General features: G+C 43.9%; 1 protein-coding gene across 4 annotated transcripts in view; it reads right to left on the bottom strand.

The window, feature by feature from the left end:
- The window catches only part of LOC120516316 (1-phosphatidylinositol 4,5-bisphosphate phosphodiesterase beta-4), a 266,954-nt gene that overhangs the window by 40,375 nt on the left and 203,076 nt on the right, over positions 1-23,503 (bottom strand). For all 4 annotated transcript variants that reach the window (XM_039737903.1, XM_039737905.1, XM_039737904.1 and 1 more), the window contains one exon: positions 18,700-18,904. In XM_039737903.1, coding sequence (XP_039593837.1) covers positions 18,700-18,904 — 205 coding nt within the window. The remainder of the gene's footprint in view (positions 1-18,699; positions 18,905-23,503) is intronic.

The following is a 23,503-nucleotide window of genomic DNA, read 5'->3' as shown; positions in this document are numbered from 1 at the left end:
TTTTTTAACTCCTTTTCTTTATGTAAAAGAAAGTAGTGACTTTAATGAAATATTTATTAACTGTAATATCAACGTAAAAATCTGGCCTTCCTTATTGTAACACACATGCACTTGGGAGACAAGTTGAAGGCTTATCTTATGCCAATTCCACACCGAGTCAAGGGTTGGCACTGTCGCCGTACAGACGAAGTGACTGGCAGCCTCAGTGACATCACCTCCAGGTCACAGTTTCATGGCCCCACCCCTTGAGCCAGTCTGTTGTCTGAAAAGACCAAAATGAAATGTGCCATCTTCTGTTATTTTCCATCATTAATACGGAGTTCGCCTTCTTGGTGCCCCAATACTTCATCTTGTCCTGTTTCGTATTTTACAGTGACTCCTTAACACACAACTTTAAAAACACAAAAGTGTATTTAGATGTGTTCATATGTCTGTGGTGTTCACCAAATACCCAAATGTGGAGTTCCCATCATGCCACAGGACATGGGACGTCACAGTGTTGTGGCCCAATAGCTGGAGGCATGAGCTGACTCTGGCTCCGCCCCATGGCCACGCCTCTCAGACATAGTCTGACTTTTTTCTTTTAGTCAGCTGATTGTTATTCACAGGTTCAGTTTTAGTATATATTTAGTTTATAGTGAGGCCGTGTTCCCTGGCTTTATGCTTATTTTTCCTTTTTGTGTCTTCTTTGTTTATTGTAAAGTATTATTTCTGACATGTTTATTGTAATTATAAATATTTTTGTTTGTCTTGTGTATTGTGCACTGTACTGTCAAGAGCTGAGAGTCCCTAAAATACTTACGTCTCTTAAATTATTTCTAAAATTGTCCACAAGGTTTTACTATCAAAACACCACAAAAGGGCCAAGAAAAAATCTTTAAAAAAATGAAATAAAAGATGTGTTCTTAAGCAAGAAACGGAATTTCCTGAGATGGCAAGGCAAACACAGTCCAAAGTACGAAATTCAAAGTGAAGGCAAAAACAGAGCAGAGGTTCCAAACGCTCAGAAATCTCAAAAGGTGCCAAAGACACAAGTAAACACTCACAAACTGCCTGGCATGTTCAAAATGAAACGTAGGGGGCGGGGCCCCCTGCCAATCACCACCAGGAACTGGCTCCGCCCTGTAACTTCACTGGCTCCCCCATAGTTCACGATAATGATCGTCAGGTGGCCCCGCCTCTTGGGGGACCTCCCACAGAATACATGGGACATAAGCAAGGCATTGATCCATCTAACCACAGGGTCATGGGGGTCTGCTGGAGCCAATCCCAGCCAACACAGGGCGCAAGGTTAGGAAACAAACCCTGGGTAGGGCGCCAGCCCACTGCAGGGCACACACCCACACACCAAGTACACACCTGGGACAATTTAGGATCGCCAATGCACCTAACCTGCATGTCTTTGGACTGTGGGAGGAAACCAGAGCAGACATGGGGAGAACATGCAGACTCCACGCAGGGAGGACCCGGGAAGCCAACCCGGATCTTCTAACTGCGAGGCAGCAGCGCTACCACTGTGGCACCGTGCCACCCACTGTTAAGTAATTTTTTTATTATCATTATATATATATATATATATATAGTAGTATGGTACTTAAAAGTTTATATGTATTTATGATATACAGTATATATGATTCTTGAAAAGACAAGTAGCCTGATATTGATTGATGAATATAACATTAATGTACATAACAAATATTAAATAAAATGCTCTTTAGTTAAACACCCATATAAATTCACTAAACATGCACATGTATAGTAATTTGCATTAAACTATATATATATAATATAACTCAATCAAAATTTAGTATTGTACTATTGCATGAAGCATGCATTCATTGTGAATTAATTGGTCTCCTAACTGCGAGGCAGCAGCGCTACCCACCACGCCACCGTGCCACCCTTGATACATACAAGGATTACAAAAAATAATATCAATGGGAACAAGAGAATCAAAAATGAACAAAAAGGACATAAAATAAAGAAGACCCTGAACGGCAGCCAGAGGAGGAACCCTGACTGAAACACGACGCACACGAGTCTCAGTGATGACCAATCGATTCAGTTGACCACACGTGGACTCCACTCAAGTTCTCAAAGCATCTTATGGAGAATTAAAGCCAACCCTTGGGGGGCAGGAGCACAGCAAAGGGGCTAAAGACCAAGTAGGATGAGAGATCTCAGTTGTCGATTTTTAAAATAAATTTGCTAACTTCTCTAGAAACTGCATCATTATGGATGACTGAGTGTAGACTGAGAGGAAAAAATGGCCAGTTTATCTGTTTAATATCAAATCTGTAGCATGATAACAGTAAAGGGGTCTGAATCCTTTCTGAATCCCCTATACATCCTTCTTCTTCTTCTTCTTCTTCCTCATCTTTTTGCACTTCTGCGTGGGGTCTGAGGCTGGGGATTTGCACCGGCAATCAGAAGATTGCCAGTTCAAATCCCATTAAACGCCAGCAGTGACTCCACACCGCTGGGCTCTTGAGCAAGACCCTTAACCTGAAATTACTCCGTCCTGACGTTAATCTGCACCCAGCCCTACAAGCAGGTCCTCAAACTTGCAAGGGCAAACCTGGGGGGTTGGTAGCAGGATTGGCACTCCAGGCACTGTAAGAAAAAAAAAAAAAACAAAAAAAAAAAACAGTGGTGCCGAGGTGTCACCCATTGCACCCATTTGTTGTGTGGCGGGTGGGGCAACGCACTGTAATCAGTGTATGCTCCCAACCTCCTCCTCCTCCAATGTGCTTGATCAGCCTTCTTCATACTGTTCAGTCCATCCACCTCCTCATTGGCCTTCCTTGTTTTGTCTTCCCCTGGAATTCCATTCCCATCACTCTTTTGTCCGCGTATGCCTTGTTTCTCCTCAGCACATGATCAACCTCCATTCCTGTTCTTCTCGCCCACTTCTGTTGTACCTCTGATGGTTTCATTTCTTGTTCTGTCCTTCTTTGTTACTCCACACATCCACCTCAACCTTCTCAACCACATCCAACTTCTGCGCTCACTTTACTCGGCTCCATACATCATTGCTGGTCTTACAAACCCTGACCTCTAACCATCACCTCAGTTCTTCTACCGCACAATCCTCCCGATACCTTCTTCCAATTTTTCCATCCACACTGCACTCTATGGGTTATCTCTGAATCTAATTCTTCATCTGGAGATTCTGGATATTTAACTTCTCCAGTCTTTCCAGTACCTCCCCCTGCAGGCTATCTTCTGAATCCTGATCGTCCTTACACCTCATATATTCTACTTATTTATCTTCGATCCTCCACCTCCCAAAGCTCTTCTCCATTCTTCCAACTCGTTCTCTTTGTCCTCCTTTCTGGTGCTCCACAACACAATCTCATCAGACCAAAGCCTGTTTAAGGGAGACTGACCGCAACACATCCATATCGAGAACAAAGAGGTAAGGGAATAAGAAGATCCCTGGTGCAATCGCTCCACCCTGGGTATGACGTTAATCTGCATCCATCCCTGCATGTAGGCTCTCCAACCTGCAGGGAAAAACTTGGCGGTTGGTGGCAGAATTGGCACTCCAGCCACCATCTGTTTCATCCACTCCATCTGAACTGGTGCGGTGCTGAGGTGTCACCCGTTGTTGCATGGCTGCACTCGGGTCCTAATCTGGGATCCTGAGTTGGTTTGTCGTGTGGTGGGTGCGGCAATGCGCTGTATCAGCGTCTGCTCCTAACCTCTGCCCTGTGCCTGTCTCCTCCGGTGCAGCCCTCCTCTAACCGGGTTACTGTCTGTCACCCCTACTGTCCCCTCCTGTACTTCCAACACTAAAATGAATAACTCGGACTGTCAGAAACCCCACCTCATCACTAATCCGTACGCCTCTGTGCGTGTGCCCACCTACATGATAATGGCCTCATGCTTCTTTGTTTCCAGCCGTAGGCAAGTAATGAGTAGGATAATTAGACTGTTATTCATATTGGTTAGAAAACAGAAAAAAGCTCTTATGTAGAAATCCGCATTATAATCTTCCCCGTGATTTTATTACTGGCCGCAGATTGCTGTGCTTTTTTAGTTGCACATAACAAAAGGACAGCAGGAGCAGTAGCTCTACTCGCTTTCCTTGGGTTCGATTCCAGGCCCCGTGATTTGCTCATGTGGACTTTGCACGTTACTTTTATTTTTAATTCAATTATCATTATTTTGCCAGGTCAGCTCATTTTAATTAGCGACTCTCCAAGTCACTAAAGCATTTGACGAGGTGCCACATGAGAGGTTGGCCATCAAAGTAAAAGAAGTGGCAGTTCAGGGTGTGGCGTGCAAACAAACATAGGAAAGAGAGGGTGATGGTGTGAGGCACCTGATCAGAATCGGCAGATGTGAAGAGTGATGTCCAGCAGGGGGCAGTGTTGGGGCCGCTGCTATTTTTTTAATAAATATATATATGATTTTGGGTTGGAATGTAAAGAGCAAGCTGGTTAAGTTTTGCAGATGATACCAAACTGGGTGGACTGGAAGATAATGGAGAATTCGTTGAATGATCAGAGAGGGACAGTCTTGGGCTGCTAAAAACACATCACTTTAACATGGCTTTCTCATAGCTTCACTTTATCCATCCATTATCCAACCTGTTAAATCCTAAGTACAGGGTCACGGGGGTCTGCTGGAGCCAATACCAGCCAAAACAGGGTGCAAGGCAGGAAACAAATCCTGGGCAGGGCGCCAGCCCACCACAGGGCACACACCCACACACCAAGTACACACCAGGGAAAATTTAGGATCGCCAATGCATGTCTTTGGACTGAGGGAGGAAACTGGAGTACGCGGAGGAAACCCACGAGGCAGCAGCTCTACCACTGCACCACTGTGCCACCCCACCTCAGTTCCTGGTGTGGTTCAAAATGAAACATAGGAGGCGGGGCCACCTGCCAATCACCACCAGGAACTGGCAACGCCCTGCAATTTCACTGGCTCTCCCATAGTTCATGACAGTGATTGGCAGGTGGCCCCACCTCTTGGAGGACCTCCCACAAAATACATGAGACATAAGCAATGCATTGATACATACACCCATCCATTATCCAACCCACTATATCCTAACTACAGGGATACTACTGGAGCCAATCCCAACCAACACAGGGCGCAAAGCAGGAAAGAAACCCCGAGCAGGGCGCGCACACACACACACCAAGCACACACACACACACACACACACACACACACACAAGGGACAGTTTAGAATCGCCAATGCACCGAACCTGCATGTCTTTAGACTGTGGGAGGAAACTGGAGTACCTGGAGGAAACCCATGCAGACAACATGCAAACTCCACAGAGGGAGAGCCCAGAAAGTGAACCCGGGTCTACTAACTGCGAGGCAGCAGCGCTACCCATTGTGCCACCGTGCCGTCCTTCACTTTATTTATTTATTTTAATTTTATTGTAATCATTTCATACAAATCGATCAATTTTACAAAAATAGGATTGAACACATCAACCCCCACCCCTGAGAAAGAGAGCATGGGCAGCAGAATAAAACTTAAAGCTAGTAAAAATAAGTAAATCGATGAATTAATAAGTGAATAAAGATAAATGGAGAATAAAAAGAAATGGGGACAGAATCTGCTTCCTCAGTGCTTTAAAAGCTTATTCTAAAATGTTACTGATCAGATCCTGCCAGGTTTTGAACAATTTCTGCCGAGATCCCCTAAGTGAGAAGTTCCCAGTTTCAAATAGTAGATGACGTCAGTTACTCACTTGAGTTGAATAATTGTATGCTTTGCGCATATGGATCTCGAGTAAATTCTGTGCATTGCTACCTTCCACTCCTTTTCTGAGATGTTGAGTGAGAGAGCCTTTTCTCATTGTCCTCTTGGATCTTTGAAAGGGAGGGACCGTAAAATGGTTTTATATATTGCAGAAATGCTGTCTGAGTCCTTGAAACTGAGCAATATTTTTTCCAGCATAGAGGGAGGTGCGATATGAGGAAAAACTGGTCAGGTTCTGTTTAACAAAGTTTCTAATTTGAAGGTAGTGAAAGAAATGTGTTGCTGGAAAGTTAAATTTGGAGTGTAATTGTTCATAGGATGCAAAGACATTGTCTATGTACAGATCTCTAAGTGATTTAATCCCAAATGTTTTCCAGACATTAAAAACTGCATATGTTTGCGAGGGTTGAAAAAATTGGTTCTCGTGCAGAGGTGCCACCGATAAAAGACTCTCCATCTTAAAATGTTTCCTACATTGGTTCCAAATTCTGAGTGAGTGAGGCACAATTGGGTTGTTAGTATATTGGCGATAACTTGCATTAATTGGGGCACAAAGCAGGCAATATAATGAAGTACTGCCGGATTTTATTTCCATTGCAGACCAAGCCTGTATATGTTCATGTATTTGTGTCCATGTCCCGGTTTTTATGTTTGCTGCCCAGTAATAAAATTAAAACTTAGGTAGAGCAATGCCACCTTCTGCCTTCGGCCTTTGCAGTAGTTTATTCCAAGCACAAATGTTTGGGCAAAACCAAAATTTGTCCAATGTAGTAAAAAGGTAGTTCTATTCAATCATATCAAATGCTTTTTCTGTATCCAAGGATAATAATATCTCTGGGATATTTGACTTTGCGGGTGACTATATTACATTAAACAGGTGTTGAAGATTGGACGCTAAGTGTCGGCCTTTAATAAATCCAGTTTGATCTTGTGATATTACCAAAAGCAACACTTTCTCCATCCTTCTAGCTAGGACTTTGGAGAGTATCTTAACATCATTATTCAGAAGTGAAATTGGTCTGTATGATGCACATCCTTATTTTGTTTAGGAAAGACGGTGATCAATGCTTGGCAAAAAGTTTGAGGTAGAATTTTACTGTCTCTAGCTTGTGTGAATGTTGCTAATAAAAGAGGAGCTGGCTGAGTGGAGAACTTCTCATAAAATTCGGCAGGGCAGCCATCAGGGCCTGCTGCTTTCCCACTCTGAAGTGACTTTATAGCATCTAGTATTCATAGCTTCACTTTAGTTTAATCCTGATGCTCTGTATATTCAGTTAATTATCTCTATGATTCATGGTGGCTCCAAAATCCGTACTAACCCTTACTTTCTCTGCTGTTCTTTTTCCGGTTTTCTGTGGTGGTGATCTGCGCCACCACCACCTGATCAAAGCACCGTGATGTCCCTACATTGATAGATCGAAGGCCACATGACCGTCATCATCAAGTTCTTTCATGAGAACTCTGAATACCAGATAGATAGATAGATAGATAGATTAATCCCAAGGGGAAATTCCCATACTCCAGCAGCAGCATACTGATAAAAAACAATATTAAATTAAAGAGTGATACAAATGCAGGTAAAATAGACAATAACTTTGTATAATGTTAATGTTTACCCCGCAGAGTGGAATTGAAGAGTCGCATAGTGTGGGGTCTCCTCAGTCTGTCAGTGGAGCAGGACGGTGACAACAGTCTGTCACTGAAGCTGCTCCTCTGTCTGGAGATGATCCTGTTCAGTGGATGCGGTGGATTCTCCATGATTGACGGGAGCCTGCTCAGCGCCTGTCGCTCTGCCACGGATATCAAACTGTCCAGCTCTGTGCCTACAATAGAGCCTGCCTCCCTCACCAGTTTGTCCCTCACCTGCCACCCCAGCACACCACCACGTAGAAGAGGGCGCTTGCCGCAATCGTCTGATAGAACATCTCAGCATATTATTGCAGATGTTGAAGGACGCCAGTCTTCTAATGAAGTATAGTCAGCTCTGTCCTCTCTTGCACAGAGTATCAGTATTGTCAGTCCAGTCCAATTTATCATCCAGCTGTTCTCCCAGGTATTTATAGGTCTGCACCCCCTGCACAGTCACCTCTGATGATCACGGGGTCCATGAGTGGCCTGGTCCTCATAAAATCCTGGTTTTGCTGGTGTTCAGTTGTAGGTGGTTTGAGGACTGTAGGACCATGAGGACTAATTGAGGTCATTGATGTTAGGTAGAATGCCTAGAGGGGGCCGGGTGGTCTTGTGGCCTCGGTACCCCTGCAGATTTTATTTTTTTTTCTCCAGCCATCTGTAGTTTGTTTTTCATTTTTTCTGTCCCCCCTGACCATCGGTCCTTACTTTATTCTGTGTTAATTAGTGTTGCCTAATTTTATTTTCTTATATATTTTGTCTTTTTTTTTTTTTTCACTTTGAGTGCCATCCTTTGTGTGAAAATGTGCTATAGAAATAAATGTTGTTGTTGTTGGGCCGATTTGTGGACGATGAAGTTTAACGTCAGTAAAAGTAAAGTTATTACGCGTAAGAAGTAAAAATATGTGGTTTGAATACACAATGGCAGGTCTGCAAATTGAAAGTAGACGCTATCAACTGCCAAACCATGTTCAGAAGCCATTAAAAACGCTAACAGAATGTCAGGTTATACAAGGGGGGGACCCAAAAATAACGAGGCTTTATTTATTTTTTTTAATCGTCTCTTTCTCTTAACATTTCCAAAATGTAATCACCCTCAAAATACTCTCCCTGTGACACAATACATTTTTTCCATTCTGAAACTCTTACAAAGTGTTTGCTTCTTGACCTCCTCTACATCCTGCAAACACTTTCCTTTAAGGTCCCTCTTCATTCTTGGAAAAAAGAAGAAAACGCAGGGTGCAAGGTCCGGGCAGTGGAGGGGGACCATTGTCATTCTGTGTTTTGTGAGAAACTGCCGCACATTCGATGCTGCATTGTTGTGATGCAGAAGCCACTCGCCTGATCGCCGCAATTCGGGTCGTTTTCTCCGCCCAGCATCACGCAATCGCTTGAGCACTTCAAGGTAAAAACCCTTTACCTGGCTCAAAGCTTCTTCTTTGAAAGCCCCTCGAAGCATTGTGACAGCTTCGGCTGCTGTTTCCCCAAAAGGAAATAGAACTTGATGCAAACACATTATTCTTTCAAGTCTGACATCACAAAATCAACGAAGACGATAACAGAGGCTCAAGAAAAAGAAATGACACTGATCTTACAGATGTTTCCTGAAGGACACCCCTTGGCCAAATGATGCAGAGGGCAGTCTAGTACTAGCATCAGAGCTATCGCCCCTCCAGCCTCCAGAAAAAAAATTCCCCCCAAAAATCTGCACGTGCCTCTGGTGTCAGTCTGTGTCGGGTCAGCGCTGATATAGCGCCTTATGCCGCATCTGTAATTGTTGCTGGGAGCTGCTAATCGCCACACCTGATCCACGTCCCCGTTATATATAATAGAAGCGCCAGGCGGATGGAAATGGGAAAAAAGAGAGAGAGAACGGGAATGGAGGTTAATGGGGAAGACCTGCGTGAAACACTTGAGAAGATAGAAGGGATGACAAAGGACAACACAGTTAGTTCTGAAAATGAAATCCTTAAAGTGTGGAATTTTCTGCCACTTGGGATTGCTTTTCTTACTTTGTTTGGATCATCTTATGCTTGTGAGCAGCTGTCTTCAGCTTTGAATTCTATCAAATCTGACAGCAGAAACCGACTAACAGATGACCTGAGTGCTGCATGTGTTGCTCTCAAACTTACAAAGTGTGAGTCGAGGTTAGACAAATTATCAGCATGCATACAACAGCATAAAGCAGGGATGATGAAACAGCATACAGAGATGAGGTGGAACGGCTGATGTGCATGGTGTGAAGACAACAATCTGTCTCTCAATGTCGACAAGACAAAAGAGATAATTGTGGACTTCAGAAAATCACATCCTGACGACATTCCACTCAGTATCAACGGTTTAGATGTGGAGACTGTTAGGAGTACCAAGTTCTTCGGTGTGCACATAACTTACGTGGACACATAACACCTCATCACTAATCAAGAAAGCCCGGCAGAGACTACACTTCCTGAGGCGGCTGAAGTGAGCAAGTCTTCTCCCTTCCCTCCTCACCATGTTCTACAGAGGCACCATTGAGAGCGTCCTGACCAGCTGCATCACTGTCTGGTATGGAGACTGCAACATATCTGACTGCAAGCGCTTGCAAAGGATAGTGAAGACAGCAGAGAACATTATTGGGGTGCCTCTCCCTTCACTACAGGACATACTTTACAAACGCAAGGCCTGCAGCATTGAGCAGGACCCCCTTACACCCCTCACATGGACTTTTTACGCTTCTGCCATCCAGGAGAAGACACTGCAGCATCAGAGCCAGATCTGCCAGGCTGCAGAAGAGTTTTTACCCCCAAGCAGTCAGAGTCCTTAACACCAGGCTGCCCCCTGGGATCTTCCACACGGCCTCAACCACCTCAAAAAACAGAACTTTTGTACATGCGAGCCACTGTCCTGAAAAGACGAGTGTGCAGGTAGAGAAGAACTGAAAATCTCATACTGACCTCTAAGGATTTGGACATTCTTGATATCCTTCTGCTTTGAAACATTCTGACCTGTCATTGTTTACACAGCTTAAACAATTATTATCATACATATTACCTATATCTATTATTTATTTATTTATTTATTATATTACATATCTATTGACAATATTTATGTATCTAGATTGCATAATACCATACATTGCATCAATGTTCATACTGCTAACTACACGTCAGTATTGCTGCTGCTACTTCTTTGTCTTGTCTTTGCACAAAATCTTGTCTTGTTTGTATTTTAATTTTAAAATTTAATTTTATTTTTTATTTATTATTTGCACGTCATGTTGTTACTCTGTGGACCCTGAGCTTCGAAACTTCGTCTGTCTGTATACTTGTATATGGTTGAGATGACACAAAAGTTCGCTTTGATGCTTTGATGAGGAACCACACCACCCAGGAAAGAGCCATGAGATTCCATTAAAGACCAGGATTTTCAAGCGTGGGCAGAGGAAACCCACCAATGGCCATTCTTGTTATAAAATAAAATTTCTAAACCCACTTAATTCTATTTGCTGTCCTGGGAGTCATTTTTGGTCACGAAAAAGCTCCATCCGCAAGAAGGGTCTGGAGAGAAATTAGGGTTAGGGTTAGGGTCATTTATTTGGATCGGATAACAGGCTCCTTACAGTGAATGACCATGAATAGATGGTGACAAACCTGTGGTGGGTTCCTGGCTTTATGAAGACTCTCATGGCACACAGTAACACCAGCAACGTCCACGTTCTCTTAATCTGTTGTCGTGCTAGGTAGGCTACCATACATTAAAGATTTCATTTTTTTCTCCACATATTATGAAGTTTTTCAAAGCAGAAAGAATCAACTTCATATGCAATGAACCTGTCCCACAGTGAAATGGTGCTTAGGTCAAGGTAATGGAGCTAGTAATGAAACGGGCAAGTCTTCCCCTTTCCCTCCTCACACCATGTTCTACAGAGGCACCATTGAGAGCGTCCTGACCAGCTGCATCACTGTCTGGTATGGCAACTGCAACATATCTGACCGCAAGCGCCTGCAAAGGATAGTGAAGACAGCAGAGAACATTATTGGGGTGCCTCTCCCTTCACTACAGGACATATTTTACAAACGCAAAGCCTGCAGCATTGAGCAGGACCCCCTTACACCCCTCTCTTCAAGAGAAGACACTGCAGCATCAGTGCCAGATCTGCCAGGCTGCAGAAGAGTTTTTACCCCACAAGCTGTCAGACTCCTTAACACCAGGCTGCCCCCTGGGACCTTCCACACGGCCTCAACCACCTCTAGAAACAGAACTTTTATACATGAGAGCCACTGTCCTAAAAAGACGAGTGTGCAGGTAGAGAAGAACTGAAAATCTCATACTGACCTCTAAGGATTTGGACATTCTTGATATCCTTCTGCTGTGAAACATTCTGACCTGTCATTGTTTACACGTCTTAACCAAAAATTATCATACATATTATCTATATCTATTATTTATTTATTATATTACATATCTATCTATCTATCTATCTTTATGTATCTAGATTGCATAATACCATACATTGCATCAATGTTCATATTGCTAACTACACGTCAGTATTGCTGCTGCTACTTCTTTGTCTTGTCTTTGCACAAAATCTTGTCTTGTTTGTGTTTTAATTTTACATTTAAATTTTAATTCTATTTTTAATTTATTATTTGCACATCATGTTGTTTGACTTTGACTTTGAAAAATCACATTAACCGTTCAAAAGCACGCCAAATGCAAACTTTTACCTTTCAATAAAAAGTTGTTTGCCTCATCGAAAGCCCTGTTGTTGTGTTTTTTTCTTTTCAGACAAAAGATGTTACTGTATGAGTTGTTTTTTTCTAAATTAAAACCTCAGTATTCAGGTAAAATTGCCGTGTTGGCACTTTACGATAAATACTGTAAGTGGGTTTTGGGTTGCAGTTTGGGCACTCGGTCTCTAAAAGGTTCGCCATCACTGCTTTAGGAGGTCACACGGAGATGACGTCTTTTCTTTCAGTCCTTGACACAACAACACCAACTCTGCATTTGGTTAAAATTTTTAGAAATGGGATGGAGAGATCATGTCGGGTGCGGTCAAATTACTTGCTGATTCACGTACAACTGTTACTTTCGATTCACGTTAGTACAATCTGCAAACCGTGTAAAAATACGGCGAGACCCCCACTAGCTTATTAAACATGCAGTGGTTTGTTTATTTCTCGCTTATCTGCGTAATTTTAACAAACCCTTATTAGAGTTTCCAAACATGTCGCTGTTTCATAAGAAACTAAAAAACAAAACATATTAGCGTGGATGCTAATAATACGTCTCTGTTAACAGATGCTGGAAAGCTTAATGAGTTTTTCAAGAAGCAGAAGCCAAAGAGAGCAATTCATATTCTTAGAACTAATGAAAAACAATCACTTTATTCAAAGTGGAATCTATTTGAAAAATGAGGAGGTTTTTTTTTTTTTTTGCGTTGGCATCATCTGTTTTCTGGAGAGCTCACAGTTTGTTTTGTCTGATCTGAAAATATTAAAGTTAGTCACGTATATTATTCTTTGCATATGTTTAGCACTCTCCCAGTGAGCCAAAACAGGTTGTGAAGGATGGCAGGGATGGATTGGCGTACCCGGCTGGGATAAACCCACTTCCCTGTCTCAAGCCAGGGCATGCCAGTCTGGATGGACTTGTATCCTGGTGTGGATAGAGAGAGGACAACAAGCCAGTATAATGGAGGGGCTTGGGGGTCACAGCCAATGTGCCATTTGGTAGCATTCCTAGACTGGTGCATCCATGGACACACCTGTAGAGCATACTGGGAATTGTTGTCCCGTTGAGTAGCCCTTCTGGGTTCTATGGATGCCACAAGGTGTTATTATTATTAAGTTATTATTATTCAGCAAGGATGGACTGTTTCTTTTTCTCTTGGCATCATCAGTTTTCCGGAGGGCTCAACTTTTTTAGTAGCTTGAGCATGGGTAAATGTATTATTATTATGCTTTGTTTTATCCGACTTGAAATTATTCATTTTACTCAAATATATTATCCACTGCATACATTTACCGTTTTCCTAGTGGGCCACAACAGGTTGTAAAGGACGGCAGAGATGGACTGGAGTACTCAGCAGGGATGAACCCCCTTCCCTGTCTCAGCCAGGGCATGCCAGTCTGGATGGACTTGTATCCCGGTGTGGATGGACAGAAAGACAACAGGCCAGTGTAGTGGAGGAGCTTAGTGGGCACAGACTTTCAACATTGTACACTCCCCCAATATGCCACTTGGCAGCACTCCTGGACTGGTGCACCCATTAACACACCTGCAGAGCATACTGGGAATTGTAGTCCTGTTGGGCAGCCCTTCTGGGTTCTATGGATGCCACAAGGGGGAAGCAGCAAGGATGGACTGTTTCTTCTTTGGCATCATCTGTTTTCTGGAGAGCTCATCAGTTTTAGCACTGTGAGCATGGGTAAGGCGCTATATAATAAAAATGCATTATTATTATTATTATTATTATTATTTGTTTTATCCAACTTGAAAGTATTCATTTTGCTCACATACATTATTCATTGTATACATTTAGCACTTTCCCAGTGGCAAACAACATGTTGTGAAGGATGGCAGGGATGGACTGGCATACCCAACCAGGGCATGCCAGTCTGAATGGACTTGCATCCCATAGGGGTTGGACAAAAGACTTTTTACCAATATAATGAAGGGGCTTGGGGAGGACAGCCTTTCAAGACTCCAGTATGCCAGGTGGCAGCACTCCTGGACCAGTGCACCCATGTGCACAGCCGCAGAGCATACTGGGAATTGTAGTCCTGTTGGGCAGCCCTTCTGGGCTCTATGGATACCACAAGGGGGAAGCAGCAAGGATGGACTGTTTCTTCTTTGGCATCATCTGTTTTCTGGAGAGCTTATCAGTTTTAGCACCGTGAGCATGGGTAAGGCGCTATATAATAAAAATGTATTATTATTCTTTGTTTTGTCCAACTTGAAAGTATTAATTTTAGTTACATATATTATTCATTGTATATATTTACTACTTTCCCAGTGGGCCACAACAGGTTGTGAAGGATGGCAGGGATGGACTGGCATACCCAGCCAGAACATGTCAGTCTGAATGGACTTGCATCCATTCAGTTGGGGGTGGGGTGGGGTGGACAGAAGACAATAGGGCTTTGGGGGTGCCAGCCTTTCAAGACTCCAATATGCCAGGTGACAGCACTCCTGGACCGGTGCACCCCTGCACACAGCCTCAGAGCATACTGGGAATTGTAGTCCCGTTGGGCAGCCCTGTTGGGTTCTAAGGGGGAAGCTGCTGCAAGGAAGGACCATCCCTGCTTTGATAGGTGCTTCCTTCAGGCAATGTCCTGACACCAGAAGTCCTCACAAGTCCGGGTTAAAAAAGGAACCCTTCCACCTCACCTTGGGGAGTCGGGAGTCAGTGAATGAAAATGGAAGAATCTGCAATTTCTGACCTGAATTCTTCTTGTGCCGGCTGTAAAGCACTTTGAGTTACACGTATGCACATGTGCCATAGAAATAAATGTTCTTGTTGTTGCAGTGGTGCTAACCACTATGCCAGTTATGTACCAAAGAGCCATTATTAATTAATAATACACACGCTGAACACCCAGAATGGCATGTAAGATTATTAACCTAAGCAGAGCGCAGGCCACAATTCATGATAGAAAACATACTCTACACGGCCAAACTAAATAAAGACCTGTTTATTTTACCGTAATCCACTCGTTGATGATGTATATTTATAGAGCGGTAAGAGGCTTTCTTTGTTTTGTGCTTCCATGGCTACGTTGCTCCCGGCTGCTTTTCAATTCGTTTTGAAGACACTCACATCAAAAAAATGTCATTTCTTAAATTCCCTCATCAAATTCGGTATAATTAATACTAAATATAAGTGAAGGGGCACTCGAAGAGGCACATCAACGGAAGGCTTACGTGCATCCGTGTTTGCTCTCTTTGCAAGAAGCGCTTTACTTGTCTTGTTTATCGGCAGCAAATTTTAATCGTATTGGACAAAAAAAAAGTTCCTGCGTTTGGAAAAAAGAAGTAAGAGTGAGAGACACGGGGGGCCGTGAGCAGGCAGGTAAGTCGCCTTTGAAACGAAGTTCCAGTTTCTGATTTTAAATCAACTTGAAAAGCTTTCTGAAAACATGCTTTCACTTTATCAGTATAGATTAGGGGGCAAAACTGGTGGACTGAGGCATTCAAAATAAATCGATAACACGATGAAGCGGGCAGAAAGGTGACGCTTACCCAGATGCGGGTCATGGGGGCAACAGTCTAAGTAATGATGCCCAGATGCCAGTTTTCCCAACTCCAACTCCTCTAGGGGGATACTAAATCATTCCATGCCAGCCTAAGAGATCTAATCTCTCCAGCGGGTTCTGGATTTGCCCTGAGGTCTCCTACCAGTTGGACACGTTGGAATCATTTCCTCATTGAGGCGTCCTGGAGGTTTCCTTATCAGCTGCCTGGACCACCTCCATTGGCTCCTTTCGATGTGGAGGACCACTTTGCTTTTCTCTGAGCTCCTTCCGATCTCTAAGGCTGAGCCCAGGCACAGTGAAACTCATTTCTGCCTCTTGCTTCTGACATCTACTTCTCTCGGTCACTGCCTAAAGCTTGTGACCAGCGTCACGCATGTGTGTCGGAGGACCTCCTCATGTAATAACCCGCTGAGGTGAGAGGGGGCGCTACCGATAATGCTGGCATCTCCTTCGTTCCCCACAGTGCCAAGAAACTGTCCAGTCAAAAGGCATTTAGCTCCGCCCCTTCCATTCCCATCACCATAATACCCCGGGCGTCCTGGAAGGAGGGGTCACTTTTCTCCAGCGCAACCAGTGAGACGGAGCTCCACCTAAAAAAACGACGAAATCTCATCCTTTTCTTTGTTGTAATTCCCCATTGAAGGGATACACACCAAAGAGACTATATTAATCCAGCCACAGAAGATGCACAAACCAGCGTGTTTCCTCGTGCCGTTCCCAAGCCTGGATAAATGGGGAGGGTTACATCAGGAAGGGCATCCGGTGTAAAATTTTGCCATATGTGGACAGATGATCCGCTGTGGCAACCCCTAATGGGTGCAGCCGAAAGAAGAAGATTTATGAATAAAAGGGACGACCCGGGTGGCACCCCAGACTTTCTTGAACTGTCATTCCCATACCTGGCTACATCATAGTTGAGGGTAGATTGACTGGTAAATCGCCTTTGTCTTCACCACATCTGACTGGTACAATGTCCGCAATGTTCACCTGTCGATCTCCGGCTCCCTTCTAAATCACAAGATAATTAAAGTCCTCCGCTTGAGGCAGCACCCAGGGCACTCCACCCAATAATAATCAAGACGTCAGATAGAAATAAACCATCGACTCTGATTAATTTCTGTGTGCAGAGGGTGCAGACCAGTAAATACCTGGGAGTGCAGCTGGCTGACAAATTGGACTGGACTGCCAATACTGACGCTCTGTGCAAGAGAGGACAGAGCCGACTAGACTTCCTTAGAAGGCTGGCGTCCTTCAACATCTGCAATAAGATGCTGATGTTCAATCAGACGGTTGTGGCGAGTGCCCTCTTCTACACGGTGGTGTGCTGGGGAGGCAGAATAAAGAAGAGGGACGCCTCACGCCTGGACATACTGGTGAGGAAGGCAGGCTGTATTGTAGGCACGGAGCTGGACAGTTTGACATCCGTGGCAGAGCGACGGGCACTGAGCAGACTACTGTCAATCATGGAGAATCCAGTGAACGGGATCATCTCCAGACAGAGGAGCAGCTTCAGCGACAGACTGCTGTCACCATCCTGCTCCACTGACAGACTGAGGAGGCCCCACACTATGCGACTCTTCAGTTCCACCCGGGTAAACGTTAACATTATACAAAGTTATTGTCTGTTATACCTGCATTGTTATCACTCTTTAATATTGTTCTTTATCAGTATGCTGCTGCTGGAGTATGGGAATTTCCCCTTGGGATCAATAAAGTATCTCTTTCTCTCTCTCTCTATCTAATCCTGCCAACTACGCTCTATCTATCTATCTATCTATCTATCTATCTATCTATCTATCTATCTATCTATCTATCTATCTATCTGTCTGTCTGTCTGTCTATCTATCTATCTATCTATCTATCTATCGAGCTCGGCAAACTCAGGGAAATATTTTTGAAATCTGCCAAGCTTGATAAAATGCCTATTGATCAGTGGAGAAGGAGGAAATGAAGTAGCTTTGAGTGCATTGTAAAGGTCCAGTGGTGGGGCCAAAAATGTGATCTGAGTTGTGAAGCAGCAGTGCCAGCCACTGCGTCACCACATCTCAAACAATAAAAGATTGAGACAGAAAAATATCTGCAAACACAAGACAACAAATGGCTACAAACTAGCAATATTGAAAGTAAAAAGAACATCTATGAGAGGACGTCCAGCTAAACTTATAAAATGGGATATATTAGAAAATGAACGAACCTTACTTAACAAAACTGCTAATGTCATTTCTCAATGTCGTCTCCTCCCTTCTCGATGCACTTGTACCACCCTGCCTAGAAGTGCCAGGATTCCAGCAGAATAACAGGTTTTGTCTTGTCCTTGCCATCCACTCGTGAACCTGAGTTATTGTCAAACATGACATGCCGAGGGGGTCCTACAGTCACTAGTGCAAGTTACTGTGACTCGCTGGAGACCAATGTGAAGCCTGCTATTCGATCCAGGGGACAGGGACTGCTGTCTCAAGGACAAGACAATGGCCGCCCGCTCAGCCACATACTGCTAAGAACACCGAGACTTGTCTGGAGAAACTGAAGTTGGAGGTATCGGCACATCCTCCTCATTTGGCAGATTTGGCACCGTGTGATATCCATCTTTTTGGTTGTCGATTCAGGACAGATGGCGACGTGAAGAAAGCGGTGCACAAGTGGTTTGTGAGGACAAGACAAAACCTTTTCCATCCATCCATCATCTAACCTGCTATATCCTAACACAGGATCACAGAGGTCTGCTGGAGCCAATCCCACCGCAGGGCACACACACACACCAAGCACACACTAGGGACAATTTAGGACCGCCACTGCCCTACAGTGGGCTGGCACCCTGCCCAGGGTTTGCTTCCTGCCTTGCGCCTTGTGTTGGCTGGGATTGGCACCAGCAGACCCCATGACCCTGTAGTTAGGATATAGTGGGTTGGATAATGGATTGATGGATGGATGGATGTTGTTCAAGAACCTGAAAAGTAGAGTAGGAACTGTAATGTGAGCAGCCAATGGTGGAATCGAGAAAGGTGAGGGGAGCACATAGAACGTCATGCCATGCTGTTTCAGACAATTAAAACAAACAAAACAGTCTAACATTTGGTAAAGAGAACTTCAACATACCTCCAAATCCATCGGGAACGTATGTTTTCAGCACAATGTTACAAAATATCGTCGGGAGCGACAGAGGTTTGTTGCCTTCATTTCGCAGTGAGATGTGTCTGTATCCTGCCTGAAGACCATCCAGAGGAAGGATCCGCTGACCAATGAGCTTGCTGTTGTCATCGTAGACGGCAATCCGAAGAACTGCAAGATCTGGCAGGATGACCTAAAAGGTAAGAGGTCAGTTAGCTTCTTGAACTTTGAAGCTTTTGAGATTTTTCAGAAAACCTCAGGGAAACAAATTTAGATTTTTCTCTAATCAGGTGGTGAAAACTGTTACCGTGTCTCGCACACTACGTGACCATCATCATCAGGTCCTTCCATGAAAATATGATGATTTATGTTAGGTAGAATGCCCAGAGGGACTGGGCGGTCTCTTGGTCTGGAACCCCTACAGATTTTATTTTTTTCTCCAGCTTTTGGAGTTTTTTTTTGTTTTTTCTGTCCACCCTGGCCATCGGACCTTACTCTTATTCTATGTTAATTAATGTTGACTTATGTTTATTTTTTATTGTGTCTTCTATTTTTCTATTCATTTTGTAAAGCACTTTGAGCTACATTTTTTTTGTATGAATATGTGCTATATAAATAAATGTTGATTGATTGATTGATTGACCTCACCTTCTGCATTCTTCACTGGTATGTGGTACCACCCCGAGCTTTTGTTCCACAGCCCAGAAAAAACACCTAGTATGGGCATCTAACTCCGCCCCTTCCGGTCCTTGGGCTGTAAAAGTCAGACCTCCCGGCAGGAGGCATCACTTCCAGTGTAAGTGACCCACGGAGAGGAGCTCCACAGGCTGTTCGAGAGATTCTGTTTGAAAGCCTTTAAAACTCTCCAGAGCCAAGAATTCTAGGGAGTCAAGAAGGCTGCGTCCTCAGGATTTCTGCTCCGATTTTGATAATTACTTATTTAGAATTAAAAGAGGCTCCCCAACAGTTTTTGGGACTCACTCGACAATTATTGACCTGATCACACTTACATTTGCATTTTGACTTTAGATTTGGTTGCCGTTTGGTAGATTCCTCGGTTTTTTCGACTTTTGTTTCGATTTTCATTACGTTTATTCTTTCGGTTACTGTTCATCGAGCATATTATCTGTTAGGGCAGCACGGTGGCGCAGTGAGTAGCGCTGCTGCCTCGCAGTTAGGAGAGGAGTGGAGTTTGCATGTTCTCCCCGTGTCAGTCCAAAGACATGCAGGTTAGGTGCATTGGCCCTCCTAAATTGTGCTTGATCTGTGTGTGTGTGTGCCCAGTGGTGGGCTGGCGCCCTGCCCGGGGTTTGCTTCCTGTGTTGGCTGGGATTGGCTCCAGCAGACCCCCGTGACCCTGTAGTTAGGATATAGCAGGTTGTATTATGGATGGATGGATGGAAGGATATTATCTGTTGTCACACACGAGCGATTAGGGGGCAGCTAAAGGACCTGACGAGTGTGTTAACGCTTCTCTCTTTGTTTTGCCAGGAAAGACAAGGAACAAAAACCACGGCACCTTGAATTCATTCCAAAAACGTCCTCCCGACATCCGAGGATCTTCTGCATTGTCCCCAACTCCCTGTGATGACTTCACCTCCGGCTGCTCACGGATGTCGCCACCTCCATCTCAAGATCATCCACATCATCCTTCCTCCATTCCTACTTCTGTTCCCCATCACATAAATTGATTCATTAGGTTTATTCTTTCGGTTACTTTCATATAGTTTTCCTACACATCTAGCATATTATCTGTCAGTGATGCATGGCAATTGAATTAAAAGAATTCAAATACGTTAAATGCATTCATTGTGTTTTAACCCGAATAATTTTCCATATGTTTTTGTTGCCGATTAACTTGGATTTGGACGTATATTTCAATTTTTCAGATACTGTAGATTCCGTAATGATACCAATTTTGATCACATTTCTTAATCGATATTTTTCTCTTCGATCAATAATAAATCGTGGTAAAGGAGCGACTGGTAGAGACTCCAGTTGCAGGACAAATACTTCATTCTTCACGACAGGCTGTACATTAGTTGCACATGCAAGTAAGAATTTCGTTATCGACGTGAAGCACTATTAGTAACACTGCTACATTTTTATATTGTGTTTAAAAGAAGATACGTTTCCACGTTGTATCATCTCAATTGTATGCGCTGCTAAGTGCGGCGCAAACGTCTGATTGCATGTAAAGACTTCCCACGAGACTCTCCGTATTCCTTCAGAGTTTCTCTGGATATTCAAAATTCATCTTTCAGCAGCTCAAGACGACTCTAAGACATTAATTCAGCCGCAGTCTTGAATGACAAATGATGCGTATGCATTAAGCATCGTTGTTCTATGATTTGTCTTCAGGTGGGTCTTTTTTAACTTTCCCTACTTGGAACACAAGAGTTTTTACCGTCACACGAGCCATCAGAGAGGTGGAAACACTTCCAGGTATATCGAGGTCCAGTCATTTGGGCAAAACTCACCACTGTCACCGTCTAGTTTACGAATTTTCATTTTCGTTCCTTGGCAAGCTGACAAGTCATTAAGGAGAGCGGCAGGGGATTGACGTGGGGCAGACAAAAGGTCAAAACTTGGAGCTCAACCATCAAGCCAAAATGTGAGACAAAAATAAAACGTTAGCATAAAGGCCAAACCGCAAAAAAAATGAAACGAGAAAACTTTTTAAGTAAAAAACGTAGAAAAGGGTTTGGAATCCACAAGCCGAACTTTTTGATTGGCCACGGGGTCATGAACTCTGAGGACACGCCCCCAGAAACATGAGGTGCCATCCTGGCGATGGGTGTCCAAAATAGTGGCGATCATTAAAACAAAAAGATGGCGGCTAAAACTCACCAAAAAAGTTAACTATAGAACAAAAAAGTTGTAACGGCCGACCCAATCATCCGGAACGGCAGCTACCCCACCAAGACCTGTGGCCTGGCAAGATGAAGAACGTTAGGCCTGACGAGCCGTGCTTCTCCCAGATAAACTTCCCCAGTTGACGGTAAAATAATCATAAGGCAAAGAGTTGGTAAAATAATAATAACTAGCTGAAGAGCAAGATTGGGGCAATGGTGTAAGAATAGGAACGGAAAACTGTGAGAAAGGAATTCAGTATAACAAAGGCTTAGGAAACCACCGTCGCAGTATAACGAAAATAGCAAGGAGCGAAACCAATGTCAATGGTCAAGAGAGTACCTTCGTGTAGCAGGCTACGGAAAACATAGACATATATACGTAGATAGATGCCGCCTTCACTGTGCTGCCCAGTCGACACGATAAGTCAGCGCGTCCGCCCTATCATGAGTGGCAAAAGTGCCATTTAAACTAATACAGGTAGACGTGGAAACCGGATTTTCTGATGATAAACAGTATCGTTTACATACAACAGATTTTGGCGAATCATTTACATGCAATTATTTATATCCATTTATACACTAAATGAGTGCGTATCCCATGGTCTTAGAGTTGGTGGGCAGGGCTCTGTGAGTTGGCGATCGTGGCTCTCTGTCTGGCGTGCGCTCTTTTTCTTGCTTGCCCTTAGTTAGAGTTGGCGGGCAGGGCTCTGTGAGTTGGCGATCGTGGCTCTCTGTCTGGCGTGCGGTGTAAAGTCAATGTGGCTCAGAGGTGCATGTGGACATTTGCACAGACGAAAGTGTCTAAGGCTGTGTTTGGTGAGTTGTTGCGTGCCTCGAGAGCGACGCTGGACTCGGGAGGACGGTTACAGTTGGCGTGTGTGGCTCTGTTGTGCGTATCCCATGAGGCAGTAGGAGGGTTAGAGTTGGCGGACGGGGCTCTGGCTTGCTTGCGCTCATTGTCTTGCGTGCCCTTAGTGAATTATAAATATATAGATAATAGGTGTATGTGTTGGCTGGGATTGGCTCCAGCAGACCCCTGTGACCCTGTGTTGGGATATAGCAGGTTGGATAATGGATGGATGGATGGATATGTTAATAGTGACAGGAAACAAAACAGCAAAACAATCTAGAATTCATTCCCTTCCTCATTACACCCAAAAAGTGCCCGGCAGAATAATATAATAATAAACGGTGCAACTAAAAGATAATATACCACACAAGCCCTCCCTTGACCCCACACTGAACATGAAACAAAAGGACACACAGGGAACGCAAAAAGCCTCCGAAAGTCCAAAGCTTAAATGGCGGATGAGTAACGGTAGTGAACCCGGTCCAGTTGTGAAAGTGTCCTACGACAATTATATACGGACACCAATGATGGCGTGCTCCTCTCCCAGAATGACGATAAACAGCCTCACCATTCTTGATCCTCGGCGTCCCGGTGTGACCCGGGGATTTTTTTCCATCGTATCGGTGAAATTGTCCAGCGGCAAATAGGAGAATGTGGCGGCGATTCGAATCGTTGTTCTTTTCTTGGCTTTGCAATGAGTTGTCGGTGCGGAAACAAAACCAGGTCTCCTCTCTCCTTATGTTTTAAAGCAGGGGTCCCCAACTCCAGTCCTGGAGGGACGTACTGGCCGCAGGTTTTCATTCTAGCCCTTTTCTTAATTAGCGATCTGTTTATGCTGCTAATTAACTTCTTTTCAATTCATTTTAATTGACTTCTCTTTTAAGATTTGTTTCCCTGAATTTCTTCATCGTTCCTCTGAATTGCTTCATTTCTTTCCTTAAATGGCACCCAAACAGAAGTGAAATGTGAAGTGAGGGAGCCACTTGGACTACAAAATGTCAGTGGGGCCTGATCTTTATTATATTATATTGCCTTGAGCAGTAGATACAATTTACATGGACATCTTGGTAAGTCCACATAAAACATT

The sequence above is a fragment of the Polypterus senegalus genome, chromosome 16 (assembly GCF_016835505.1).
Source record: "Polypterus senegalus isolate Bchr_013 chromosome 16, ASM1683550v1, whole genome shotgun sequence".
Lineage (NCBI taxonomy): Eukaryota > Metazoa > Chordata > Cladistia > Polypteriformes > Polypteridae > Polypterus > Polypterus senegalus.
This window is presented reverse-complemented; position numbering and strand designations above follow the sequence as displayed.